The sequence below is a fragment of the Galeopterus variegatus genome, unplaced genomic scaffold (assembly GCF_000696425.1).
Source record: "Galeopterus variegatus unplaced genomic scaffold, G_variegatus-3.0.2 Scaffold526, whole genome shotgun sequence".
Lineage (NCBI taxonomy): Eukaryota > Metazoa > Chordata > Mammalia > Dermoptera > Cynocephalidae > Galeopterus > Galeopterus variegatus.
In genome coordinates, this window is record NW_007726637.1 from 33,023 (window position 1) to 47,177 (window position 14,155).

General features: G+C 55.8%; 1 protein-coding gene across 1 annotated transcript in view; it reads left to right on the forward strand.

The window, feature by feature from the left end:
• ARMC6 (armadillo repeat containing 6) overlaps positions 1-9,029 on the forward strand; it is a 13,241-nt gene extending 4,212 nt beyond the window's left edge. Inside the window, exons 4-8 of the mRNA XM_008569721.1 lie at positions 3,155-3,728; positions 5,456-5,601; positions 6,345-6,476; positions 6,814-6,951; positions 8,419-9,029. Coding sequence (XP_008567943.1) covers positions 3,155-3,728; positions 5,456-5,601; positions 6,345-6,476; positions 6,814-6,951; positions 8,419-8,631 — 1,203 coding nt within the window. The 3' untranslated portion in view covers positions 8,632-9,029. The remainder of the gene's footprint in view (positions 1-3,154; positions 3,729-5,455; positions 5,602-6,344; positions 6,477-6,813; positions 6,952-8,418) is intronic.
• The last annotated feature ends 5,126 nt before the right edge of the window (positions 9,030-14,155 follow it).

Here is a 14,155-nt window from a genome sequence, read left to right on the forward strand (position 1 = left end):
TGTTGTTGCAAATGGCAGCATTTCATTCTTTTTTTATAGCTGAGTAGTATTCCATTGTGTAGATATACCACATTTTCTGTATCCACTCATCTGATGATGGACATTTGGGCTGGTTCCAACACTTGGCTACTTTAAAGAGTGCTGCGATGAACATTGGGGAACAGGTATACCTTCGACTTGATGATTTCCATTCCTCTGGGTATATTCCCAGCAGTGGGATAGCTGGGTCATATGGTAGATCTATCTGCAATTGTTTGAGGAACCTCCATACCATTTTCCATAGAGGCTGCACCATTTTGCTTAGCCCATTTTGTGACTAGCCCATTTTGTTGCTGAGAAATCTGAGGCTTCCCAAGTTTCAATGACCCAGCAAAGGTCACAGCCAGTGAGGGACAGAGCTGGGACCCAGATCCACGTCCCTCTTCCAGGGAAGCCAGGAGCTGAAAGACTCTACTGTCTTCTTCCTGCAATATGGGAAGCTCCCTGCATGTTTGTAAAAGATTTGAGCAACACTCAAGCATTTATAGTAGAGTCCGAAAGTTCCTGTCTCATCGATCCCACCAGACACTGGGGTTTGCATCCTCTCAGCCCTGTTCTTACCTGTTTTTACCTCTCAACTGGACCAACCCTCTTCTCAAATGTCCCATGGCACACTGACCTCTGCTTGTGGGTCTTGGCTCAGATTTGTGAAAAATGCTTATCTGTCAAGGGAGAAAAATTCAACTTTGGGGCTGGCCCGGTGGCGCACTCGGTAGAGTGCGGCGCTTGGGAGTGTGGCGGCGCTCCCGCCGAGGGTTCGGATCCCATATAGAGACCGGTCCACTCACTGGTTGAGCGCAGTGTGGGCGCGACACCGAGGGTTGCGATCCCGTTGCCGGTCACAGTACGGGCGTGACACTGAGGGTTGCGATCCCATTACCGGTTGCGATCCCATTACCAGTCGCGAAAAAAGACAAAAAGGAAAAAAAAAATTCAACTTTGTGATACCTTTTGAAATGAAGCTGCTAGAGTCATAAAATTTGTTGTAAAAAGACTTGCAGAAATGAATCCAAGATGAAGTATGCAAAGTCTCCAAGTAGAAAGTGAGCTGGGTAACTGTGATTTGTGGGAAGTTGCTAAATAAAAGGTGTCAGACACAGAGAGTGAATGACCCCTGGGGTCAGTGGATAAAGCCCCTATCATGACCAGAACAGCTGATCACTATGCAAAATTGTCACAGGTAGAAAGCAGCTGTCTCTGCCACCTCCACTTTAGCAACCATCCTTGCTGGCACAGTATTTGTAACTCCAGTACTGTGTGTCCTCAAAGGCACTTCGATCACAAGATATTCAAGTTTCTTGCAGGGTTCTTGCTAAAATGCCACACCCTGTGTGTGTGTGTTTTTAATTGTGGTAAAATATTCATAACAAAACTTACTACCTTAACTATTTCTGAGTATACAGTTCAGTGGCATTAAGCACATTCACAGTGTTGTACAGCCATCACCACCACCCATCTCCAGAACTTTCCATCTTACAGAACTGAAACTGTCCTCAATAAACAATAACACTCCCCCCCTAGTCCCTGGCAACCACTGTTCTGCTTTCTGTCCCTATGAATGTGACAACTCTGAGGACTTCATGTAAGTGGAATCATACAGTGTTTTGTCTTTTTGTGACTGACTTCATTTTTCTCTTAGCTTAGTGTCCTCAAGGTTCATTTGTGTTGTAGCATCTATTTGAATTTCATCCCTTTTTAAGGCTGAATAATATTACATTTTGCAGATCTTCCATTTTGTTGTTTACATTTTGTTTATCTGTTTTTCTACCAATGGACACTCAGTTGCTTCCACCTTTTGGCTATTGTGACTAATGCTGCTGTGACCATGGATGTACACGTATCTCTTCAAGACCCTACTTTCCATTCTTTTGGGTATATACCCAGAAGTGGAGTTGCTGGATAATTCTACGTTTAATTTTTTGAGGAACTGCCAGATTGTTTTCCACAGTGACTACACCATTTTTTTTACATTCCCACCAATATTTGTTATTTTCTGCTTTTGGGGCTTTTTAAAAATGGTAGCCTTTTTTTTTTTTTTAGCTGGCCAGTACAGGGGTAGAATTCCAGACCTTGGTGTTATCAGCACCACGCTCTCACCAACTGAGCTAACCAGCCAGTATATAGTAGCCATTTTAATGTTTTAATGGGTGTGGGGTCGTGTCTCATTATAGTTTAGATTTGCATTTTCCTAATGATTAGTGATGTTGAGCATCTTTTCATGTGTGTAGTGGCCATTTGTGTGTCTTCTTTGGAGAAATGTCTATTCCAGCTCTGGTGTTAACTTATTTTTTAATATTCTGTTGCATCACAACATATGCTTAGTTAGGTCCTAAAATCTGCACTCAGTGAGGGTTGGCTGATAGGCATCTTGCCCTATCATGACAGTTGAGGCCAAATTAAAGCCTTAGCTCCAGGCATGCAGATTCATCTTTGGTTTGTGCTGAGGCACATCCTGATGTCCTGTTGAATGTCAGCTGGACTGGTCTGCTCTGTTCAGGTTGTTTTCTCTCATTATTTTTCCCCCAATGGCTCTTAGTTAAATTTGGGTAAATCAACTCTGTATGGCATGGTTTCATTTGGCAGGTCCTTGGTAAATGTGGAATAAATAAATAAGAGACAAGAGGGAGATATCCAGCATTAAGCAGACCTGACCACAGTGGCTTTCTTTTTTCTTAGAGAGATGACTGTTGACGTGTGTGTCAGTTAGTTATGGCTGAGTAACAATCCCAAATAATAGCCATTTTATTGTTTCTTATAATTCTGCCTGCTTGACTGGAATCAGCAGGATGGCTCTTCTTCTGGTCTCACTTTGGGCCTCTTCCCCAATGACAGTGAGGCTGGAATGTTTAATATGTGTGCATCCTGTGTGCAGCTGCTTGGCAGGGACACTGAGATCATTAGACCCCCCCTCCTTCCTCCGACAACGTGGCTGCTGAAGTTCAAGGCTCCTAAAAGCACAGGTGTGGAAGCTGCCACAATTGGAACTAGACCCACATTGCTTCTGCCACAGGCCAGATCTCAGGAGGGAACCCTGAGGGGGGCAGCCACTTGCTGTGTGGCCCTGGGTTCCGTGTCTGGGCTAAGCTGACACTGAGGTCTCTGTCCTGTCTCCCAGATCCTGGAGTACCTGCAGGAGTCCGTAGCCTGCTGTCATCTTCAGGAGGTGTCGGCACACCTTGCCCACTTCTGCGACCAGTGCAAACAGGACAAGGCCTGCCACTTCCTGGCAGCCCAGAAGGGGGCTTACCCCATCATCCTTGCCGCCTGGAAGCTGGCTGCTGTGGGCCACCAGGGCCTTCTGCTCCAGGCCCTCAATGCCCTGTCATTGCTGGTCAATGGCCAGCCAGACCTCCTGGACACCCAGGGCCTGCAGCTACTGGTGGCCACACTGGTCCAGAACGCTGATGTTGCTGACGTGACCTGCTCTGGGATACGCTGCGTGCGCCACACCTGCCTGAAGCATGAGCGGAATCGGCAGGGCCTGGTGAAGGCTGGTGTGCTCCCCCTGCTGACCGGTGCCATCACCCGGCACAGCCACAGTGCTGATGTGGTCAGGGAGGCCTGCTGGGCCCTGCGTGTCATGACCTTTGACGACGACATCCGTGTGCCCTTTGGCCATGCCCATGACCACGCCAAGATGATCGTGCAGGAGAACAGAGGGTTGAAGGTGCTCATTGAGGCCGCCAAAGGTAGGAGTGGGGGTGGATATGAGCTGGCAAAAGCAAGGTGGGCAGGCAAGCTGTGGCAAGAGTGAGAGCTGGGCTGAGGACGGCTTCAGGCATGACTGGCTCCAGGCTCCACTTGCCTCTCGTCCTAGTCCCTTCCACATAGCAGCCCTGGTGGAAAAGTGTGCTAACTCTCCCCAGTGGTTCCAGGAGAATTCCAGACCAGTGCTCATTGGCCAGGAGCAGTTCCCATGCCATCTCCAGAGCCATCTGAGGAGGTGGCTCACTGTGTCCAACTACATGGACTGAGGGTGGGGAATGGGATGCTCCCCAGAGGGGAGTAAGAGGAAGGGGGGAGTCTGGCTGGTATTCACCGTGGCTGGTCCCAGCTGGAGTTTTATACTTTTGATCATATTTGGCCACAAATTCCCATGTATGTACATGTGCTTGACTCTAGGGTGACCAGTATGAACCAGATGCAGGAGGTCACAATATTGACCTTTGTCTACCCCACCCCACTCACCACACTCACCAGAGAATGCCTGACTAACATCCAGCACACAGAAGGTGCTAGACAGTTGAGCTTCCCTTTTCTGCCTGCCCTGTGGCTCTGAACCCGTGGCCAGGCCTGTTCATGGGATTCCAACTCTGTCTGCCAGGGAGGCAGACCTGCCTCAGTCTCCCCTCTACACCTGCAGAGAGGCTTAAAACCGGTCCTGGCCATCTGTGAAGTCTGACTGCTTTATTTTCTAAGAGGCAGTTTGCATCTTTCCTATTTATTTATAGGAGCTTGAATCTGTTAGGCTCCTACCAGCTAGACAGAACTAGTGAGATATGTATATACAAAGAGATGTTTGTAAGGAATGGGTTCACGTGACTGTGGCCTGGCTAGTCTGCAATCTACAGGCAGGCTAGAGACAGGTGGTCCCCAGACGGAGCATCTTCCTTCTCAAAAAACCCTCGGTTTCCCTCTTAAGTCTTTTAGCCGATTGGATGAGGCCTATCCATGGTGCCCAAGGTTATGTCCTTCACTTTAAGGCAACAGGTCATGGATAGTATCCACACTGGCAGAAACCTCCACGGCACACACAGATTAGTGTTGGACCGAATCACTGGGGGCTACAGCCTGGCCACATGGACACACCAACTGACCATTGCAGAGTTCTGTATAAATTATGGATATTCACGCTGGTGGCGTCACTGCAGGCGTCTGCTCCCCAGTGCGATGGCTCTGAGCTTTGTCTGTGGCACTTGTCTGCAGTTTTGCCCACGTCACCTCTGTCCGCGTGTCCCTCTATGGATTCTGGAGTCTGCTCCCCAGTGCGATGGCTCTGAGCTTTGTCTGTGGCACTTGTCTGCAGTTTTGCCCATGTCACCTCGGTCCGCATGTCCCTCTATGGATTCTGGGTTTCTGGTTGCACTTAGAAAAGTCATTCTCATCCCAAGATCACAAAAATAGTTTCCATGTTTTATTTTAGCGTGAGTATGGTTTTCTTTTTTTAGGTGAGACCATCAGTTGGTCAGGAATTTATCTGGGGCATGGGCGGGGAGAGGCAGGGGACAAGTCTTCCCAGCAGGGGGCACTGCAGGCCCAGGCAGCCAGCAGCCCCTTTTGAGCCCTTGGGCCTCCCTGGTGCAGGTGGCCACTCTGGGAGGCAGAGGGGCTGGGCTCCCCTGGTGGGGCAGAATCCACACCAATCCCAGGGCCACTGCCTTCCTCCCCCAAACTGTGTCTTCCTCCCTACCTGCAGCATTCCCCAACAACCCTGGTGTTCTGAGCGAACTCTGCAGCACCTTGTCCCGCCTGGCCATCCGCAATGAGTTCTGCCAGGAGGTCGTCGACCTTGGGGGCCTCGGTGTCCTGGTGGCCCTGCTGGCCAACTGCAACGACCACCAGGTGGGGGCTCAGAGCCATCTTAGGGTGTGAAGCACACCCTACCTGCCTGCTTGGGTTTGGATTTGATGCCCGGGTAAGGCTGCAGCCACTGGTGTGCTCTGCCCCCTGGGTTGCAGCCAGCCCGACAAGCTACAGCCAAACAAGCTGGCCTTGTCTGCTGGCCCAGGAACCAAAGTGCAGCTTCCTCCTTGCTGAGCTGAGGGCAGGAACTAAAGTTTGAGGGCAAAACCAACCCATTCCCCGTACTGTGTCCTTCTGCACCTTTGTATTTTCCACTAGGAGTGTGGGGAACAGACGGGGGTGTCGGCTAGTGCTGAGCCTGACCAGAGCATGTGATACTTGGGTGAGGCCCTACTCCGCACTGCTTCAGTTTCCCCATCGGTAAAACAGAGTGGGGTCAGTGCACACCTGGGCCCACAGCCCTGGCCAGGGTCCCTGTGCTCTGATTGCTGGCCTGAATCACATGCCCCCTCTGTCCCTATGGGGTGAGGGCATTAAGTCACCCAGACAGCATGGCCTGGACACAGGTGGCCTGACCCCAAGCCTGAATAGTAACCCTGCTGTCACGTGCTGCCCACATTCCCCAGGATGGCCGCACCTGCTGTTCAAACATCGAAATAGCCCTAGATGCTCACTCAAGAAGTCCCGCTCCCATAATCCAGCAAGCAAGCGGTTTGCCTGGCATAGCATAGCATGGAAAACAAAGGCTGGCCGGGAATGACCACACCATGCCTTCCACGCAGGACCTCGTGAAGCACGTGCTCAGTGCCCTGCGGGCCATTGCAGGCAACGATGACGTGAAGGATGCCATCATCCGCGCCGGTGGGACAGAGCCCATCGTGGCCGCCATGACACGGCACCTGACCAGCCCCCAGGTGCCCACCATGGGGCACATGGGCTGGGGGAGGCTGGAGTCCCAGCTCACTTCCCGTCCGCAAGTGGCTCTTTCCCACTTCCTCCAGTGGGGCCTGACCCTGGGTGTCCTGGAGTTATCGCCAACACCCAGTGAATGTCTGATGGGACCAGTGCCCTTGTCACCCCTGAGAACTTGGCTTATGTTTCTGTCACCCTGTTGTCCTCATCCTTATTGCACATGAGCTGATAGAGATCTGCTGAGGGGATGTCCCAGGACACTCACCAGGGGATGGTGGTTGTGATGGCACACGGGGATCTGTCCTTCATGTCTCAGCTGTCCTGTGACTGGCCCCATAGGTGTGCGAGCAGAGCTGCGCAGCCCTGTGTGTCCTGGCCCTGCGCAAGCCAGAGAACAGCCGGGCCATCGTGGAGAGCGGCGGGGCCCTGGCAGCCTTGCAGGCCATGAAGGCACACCCACAGGAGGCCGGCGTGCAGGTGGGCACGGGGTGGGGCAGGGCCGTTGGGGGCCAGGAGGCCAGTGTGCAGGTGGGCAGGGGTGGGGGGTGGCAGGAGGTCTGTGTGCAGGTGAGCAAGGGATGTGGGGGAGGAGGCCAGCATGCAGGTGGGCAAAGGGTGGGGCGGGGCCATGGGAGGCAGGATGTCTGCATGCAGGTGAGTGGCAGGGCACAGCCCCTCCCTGTCCCTGTCCCCTCCATGGCCCAAGCCAGGTGGGTCTCCTTCCTTCCCATCTTCCAAAATGTGCTCAGCCCTGCCCAGGCTGTCTCCTCTCCTGTCTCTTTGCTTTTCCTGCATTTCATCCTCTCCTTTTCTAACCACCCCTTAGAGGGATCTGGGGAGGAGGAGATGTGTGAAGCACAGATGGGGATCTGCCAGGGATTTTTGCAAATGTTCCAGCCCCTCCTCAGGCTGCTAGTCTGAGTTCTGGGTGTGGAACACACTGTCCACATGTCGTTGGCCATGCACACCACTGCCTGTACCCAGACCCCTCCCTGCAGCCATAGAGTGCTCCCCACCTGCCCCCACCAGCACAAGATCCTTAGGCACACCAGGCTTAGTCCCACAGGGGGGCCGTTGCTCTCACTGGTCCCCACTCTGGGACACCATCCCCTTGGCTGGCCCATCACCTCGTCACTCCTGACCACCCTGGCTGGGCAGCCCCTCCTCACCTGCTTCTCATCTGCTCTCCTGCTGGTGGTGAAAGTCACACACGACAGCATCTTGCGCCCACATCGTTGGCCATGCACACCACTGCCTGTACCCAGACCCCTCCCTGCAGCCATAGAGTGCTCCCCACCTGCCCCCACCAGCACAAGATCCTTAGGCACACCAGGCTTAGTCCCACAGGGGGGCCGTTGCTCTCACTGGTCCCCACTCTGGGACACCATCCCCTTGGCTGGCCCATCACCTCGTCACTCCTGACCACCCTGGCTGGGCAGCCCCTCCTCACCTGCTTCTCATCTGCTCTCCTGCTGGTGGTTGGAGTGGTTCACGACAGCATCTTGCGCCCACATACAGCAGATATGCAGGGCAGAAATGTCCACCAAACAAGTAATGATACAGTTGACAGACGAACCCCACGCACAACCCTCCTCTTCCCATGGCCTTGCTACCCCTTCTCCAGGCCCCTGCTCCATCTCCATGCGATACTCAGGGAACCTCAGGTTGCCACTCACCCGCTCTGATGCCGAGAGTCCCACACCTGTGGAATCAGCCCCTGAGTCTCAGTTTTCCTGCCTAGGAGATGGGAGGATTAGCCCTACCTCCAGGGGCTGCTGAGAGGGTGAAGCAGAGAGATGGGTCTAGCCTAGTACAGCATAGGTGCCCGCTAAATGTCAGCCACAGTCATCATCATCCCCATCCTGTTGTGATGAGGACCCCAAGGTCAGAGTGGACCCCACTTCAAGGCCCCACTCGCCAGCTCACAGCCACTGTCTCCTCCAGAAACAGGCCTGCATGCTAATCCGCAACCTGGTGGCCCGCAGCCAGGCCTTTTCACAGCCCATCCTGGACCTGGGAGCTGAGGGGCTCATCACGCAGGCCCGCGCAGCCCACCGCGACTGTGAGGACGTGGCCAAGGCCGCCCTGCGGGACCTGGGCTGCCATGTTGAGCTCCGCGAGCTGTGGACGGGCCAGAAGGGTGACCTGGCACCGTGACCCGAGGCTCAATTTGGGCTGTGACTCTGGGTGAGTCTTGTGACTCGAGAATGGGGGAGATCCATGTCCTGGCACTCTACCTTCTGCAGCCTGTCCCCGCATAGTGAGAGGTCTTTGACAGGCATCAGGTAAAGGCTGCAGGGAGGGGAATATTACTGGGGGTGTCTACACAGCAGAAAGTAGCCATCCCTCTCCAGCTGGCAGCATGGACATCACTGTCCTTCCTCATCCCCACTGTGCCCTTTCATACCATAAGGGGTGGAGGGCACACCCCACTGCCCACTGTCCTGTCTGAAATTTGGCAGCCCCTGGCCAAGGGCTGGGGACTAAGGCTTGTCTGTCTCACGGGGGTCCCAGGCCCACCGTGGTGCCTGGTAATAAAAGACACTGGACAAACACTGGAGGGCTCTGTTCTGTAGCTCTGCTGGGCGTGGGCAGCTGCAGCCAGTGGCCTTAGAGTACAGGAAGGGATGGACATCTGGGGAGGCTGTGGGGTCTCTGAAGAAAGCAAAAGGGAGTTCGGGGAGCAGCCTGAGGTATATGATCTGCTGTCACCTTCAGATAGGCAGGGCAGCTGCAGCCATGCTCAAGGTCACTGTTTCTGAGTGCACACCACCTTGGCGGGGCTGGAAGTTTCAGCATGCACCCTCTACTCTGTAGCCTTGAGCAAGTGACATGACCTCTCTGAACCTCAGTTTGATCCTCCATAAAACAGGGAGCAGTGTGGGTGATAGTTCCCCCTCCGAGGGGTGTTGGAGCAGGCTGACCACACAGAAGGCACCCAGCAGTCTTGGGTCCAACCAAAGCCATTGCCAGCTTCACCTCGGTCACCCAAGAAGGACCACCCTGCACAGGCCCTGCCCAGCTGTGCTGAGTTCCTTGCTTGCTGCATGGCTCAGGTAGCCCACCTCCCCTTTCTGAGCCTCAGTTTCCCCCTCTGTAGGATGGGCATCATTGTCACTGCCCCTGTTGCCCACCCTGTCCCCCAAATGTTCTGGGGGACCCTGGGCAGCTGTGGCACTGCAAACCCCAGCTCTCCTCCAAATTCACACGGAGACCACACCGTGGTTACTAGGCTGCACATACGTCTTGCCCGGGCCAACTGGGGTCAGGGCAACTTCGGGACCCCTGGTGGGTACCCGAACTCTACTGCCCACACCTCGGAGGCCTGTCCTTTCTCAGAGCCACACCCCCCACTTGTCACAGGCCTCCCCTAGCCCCAGGAGGGCTGAACTCCTTGACCTCAGCATCAGTCCTTTCTCAGAAGGCTCCTGGTTTCCAATACCCTGGTTCCACCTCCCCGTGGTGCCCAAATCTCCCCTGCCCCTAGCAGGGTGAAACCCTGCCAGCTCAGCACGGCCAACACGAATCTCAGACCCAGTCACCCAGTTCTGCCCCGCCTCTTTGGGGACTCCCCAGGATGTGGGCGGATATGCCTGTCCCAAGCTGCCCTGACTTGACTTCTGGGTCAGCCACATGTGTGACCTTGGGCAGTCCTCAGGCATCTGCTCATCTGTCACATAGGGGTGGGTTCATGGGGAAGCCTGGGGGCCAGCCCTATAATTCTTGCCCCAGCCTTGCTCTCAGTCTGCCCCTGGCTCCCTATTTCCTCCACATAAAACCAAACTGGACTTCACACCCCACAGGCCCAGTGTGGCCCAGGCCCCACCCACCTTCCACCCTCATCTTCCCTGTGGCTCTTTACCCACTGTTTAGCCTTCCCACCCCAGGGCCTTTGCACAGGCTGTGCCCTCTGCCTGGAGCACCCTTCCCACAGCTCTCCCTGTGGCCACCTCCCTAGCACCAGGTCTCAGCTCACACATTGCTTGCTCAGGGAGACCCTTGTCACATCACCCTGTGTGCTCTGTCTCTGCCCTCTGGTCCCATGTGATGTCATCTGTCTGTATACTCTCCTGTTTGTCTGCCCCCGCCACCTGCGAGCTCTCTGCAGGCAGGCTCCTGTCTCCCTGCTGAATAAATGGAAGACTATGCAGTGTGGTTGGAGGGAAGGCCTCTGCCCTGCAGCCCTAGCATCCTCTCCTGGGCTCCCGGCCAGCACAGTCTTCTTCAGGAAGGGGTGGCTCCCCATATCAGCCCTTCCCACCTTAGCCTGAGGAAATGCGTGTCTTCAGTGCCTGCAGCTCAGAACATGTCTGGACAGCCCTGGGCTGGGTAGAGTCCCACACCCAGCAGAAGACCCCACATTTCATGGGGGTCCGCAGCCTGGGTTCCTATTCCTGCTCAGCAGCCACAGTCACATTGCCTCCCCTCTGTGAGCCTCAGCCTCCTCATCTGAATACTGGCTGGGTCTGTAACTGTGCACGGCCATGACCCGCAGTAAGGCCTGGCTTACAGCTCCCCTTCCTCTGAGGAGCAGTTGGCGTCCTTGTCGATGACATCAAGGCGTGGGCTGAAGGGGAACTATTGTAAGGGTGGTGCAAGCACATCTGGGCCATGCCTCCACTGCCGTGTGCTCTTGGGCTAGTAGCCCAACCTCTCTGAACCTCGGGAGGGTGAGTGGGACTACCTCGACCCCATTCAGGCTTGGCTGTCACCACTGTTGTGTTCAGGAATCTCCTTCCAGCCAGAGATGGGCCCCAGGTCTTGCGAAAGAAACACTGTTACCTTTTCATTGTGAACACATCTCTTATTTTCCAGATAAGAAATAGTCAGTGCATTGAATGGGCACAGAGGGGTGAGACCCCAGCTTGGCCCTCCTCCGTGCCCCTCGTCTTTTGTCAACGTTCCTAACCTGACCTTGAGGCAAATGTCTTTCTAACCTCCGTTGATTAGGCCCTGACACTGTGCCCAGGCCTGGCTCATGGCCGTCATGTCAGATGATTCCTGGGATCTCTGAGAGGTACAGGAAATGGAGGCAGAGAGGCAGGGTCCTCCCCAGGGCCAACCATGCCAATGCACAGGAGCTGAGATCCTGGGCACCCTTCCTGTGCTCTGACAGGTGCCCATGGTGGGGGTGTTTTGCTGCTGCCAAGGGGCACTGCTTGCCATTGTGGGAAGGTGGCAGGGAAGTTGTCTGGCGCCAGGCTGCTGACGAGTGAGCAGAAGCCAGAGCACATCCAGCACCTCGGGTACCACTGGGAGAGGCAGCCGGAGCTGGGCCAGTGCCCGACCCTTGCCTCAGTTGGCACTGTCCCTGGGAGCAATGTGAGACCTTCCAGGAGCTTCATTACCTCCCTTCCAGGGCCTGGCAGGTGTGATGGGAGTGGGGGCTCCTCTGGCATAGATAACTCCCTCTTCAGGTGGCAGCCACGTGCATAGTTGGTCTGTGTCCATGAAGCACTATGTACAAAGAGGGAAGTGAGCCCAGAGAACAGTATGTCCGTCACCAACATTACTGTGGACCAAACCACTGTAAGCATTTTGTTTCCATTTCATTAGTGCTCCCATCAACCCTGGGAGATAGCGGAAAACTAAGGCAGGGAGTTTGGTTCACTTGCTGAAAGTCCTGTGGCTAGTAAGTAAAAGCAGGGATTCGAACCCAGCCCTGGGCCCTTTTGCCAAGGAACACTTGCTGTGAAAAGCTCAGTTTTCTCATCTGCAAAGTGGGCCCCATCACCCCCACCTGGAATTGAGCTCATGAGATGGCACTGGGGATGTGCCCAGCCCAGCCAGGACCTGATACCATTAGGTGTTTAAGAGACCTCAGCTTCCTCTTCTCCAGAGGGCGGAATGGGGGCCTGGAAGTTGCAGGGAAGCAAACCACTGGTGGGAGGTATGGGAGAGGAGGTCCAGGTGGGAATATCAGGAGCCAGATGGTGGCCTTGGGCTAGTGACTTCCAAGGCTGTAAAACGTGGTTATGTCCTCCCTATGTCGTGAACAGTTGTAGATCAATCACTTGGGGGGGGGGGAGCACAGCCCTGAAATGTGAGCTCTTATTAAGGTCTAGCTCAGCCTTGCTCCCTCCCAAGACTGCTGGTTGTGAATTTGATCTCCACCAACTCCAGCCTGCACTTAGAGGAAATAAGAGCTGGTATCTGGGAACATTTGTAATCCTTTCCGCCCTGAAGATTAAGGGAGTGCATCTGGTGAGTCAGAGATCAGGGTGGGCTCTGGGTAAATGTCCATGACACAGCCAAGCACCGGACTGCTGGTGTCTCCTCCCTAATTGCTGGCATCTGTCTGCAAAACATCCCCGTGAACCACACTTCAAGGAGAAGCAGAGGCTCCCAGGCCAAATGTGACCTGCTGAGAGTCGAATGCTTTCAGCAGAAGGTTAAAGCGGGAGCTGGGATGTAAATTCTCCAGGGAGAGCTGTCCCAGGGAGGAAAGATCAAGGTGTGGGAGTCATTTTTTCCCTCTTTCAGATGAGGAACCTGAGGCTGATAAGTGTTCTGTCCAGGGTCGTGCGGTGGGCCGGATGAATGAGAGCCCAGGTCCCTCGGGTTCCGGTGGCAGTTCTCTGACTGCCTCACTCCCTTTGCAGAAAACAGGCCGCTCTCGACTCACACCCAGGGCAGACCCCTGAAGCGCTGGGTGACCCGGGCAAGGATCTTGACCTCTCTGTGCTCTGATGTCGCTGTGACCTCACGGGTGTGGCCGTGACCCAGTTAATCCACAGGGTGTTCCTGGATCCGTGGACGAGAAAGCTCGGACTCAGAAGTCAGGACATTTCCAGAAAGTCACACGGCGCATGACTGTCCCGTCCTCACACCGCCCGGCTGCACAGGCGGCCTGGGGACCTCCGGTCTATTCCTTCCCAGTCCGTGTCGTTCGCGGGGAGGGGAGGGAGGGGCTGAGGCCACCCCGGGCACCCCGGGCAGCAGCGCGCGGAGAGCCACACTACACCTCTCACGCCCTGCCCATGGCCGCTGCGACTGGCCGCCGGGCCTGCCCGTTTTCGGCCTCGCAGCCAATCCCCATCGCCCTGCGGGATACGCCCTCCGCTCCTGTCGCCCCAGCCCCGCCCGTCGCGCCAACCCCCTCGGAGCCCCGCCCTCGTCCCCCAGCAATTGGTCTGCCGGGCCGCCCGTTTTCTGCCAGGCCTCCAATCCTTGCCCGCTTTCAGGCCCTCGCCTCCAGATTCCTAGAACCCCGCGGGACCCCCGGAGGGACCCGGAGCCTCTCCTGGTAGACCCGCCCCTACCTGTCAGCCATTGGCTCCAGGGACAGCCCGTGCACTTCATGCTCGCCAATCTCTGCCGCCCCCAGCGCCGATTGGCCAGAGAGCAGCCAATCCGAGCGCGGCGTAGACCCCTCCCGCGGCGCGCGCTAGAGGAGAGCGAGGCGGGGCCGCGGCGGCTAGAGGTGGCGGCGGCGGCGGCGACGACGACGACGCGTCCGAGCTGGTGAGGGGCGCGGGGGGCGCCGGGGGCGCAGGAGCTGGGACTGCGCCCGTCGGCCGAGCCGAGGCGACTTTGGGGCGGGAGCGAGCCGGGCAGGGAGTGACAGCGGCGCAGCGGGGCACGAGAGGTGAAAGGCCACCCCCGCCCCGCACCCCCCACCCGGGCTGCGGCGCGCGCTAGAGGGGGGCGAGGCGGGGCCGCGGCGGCTAGAGGTGGCGGC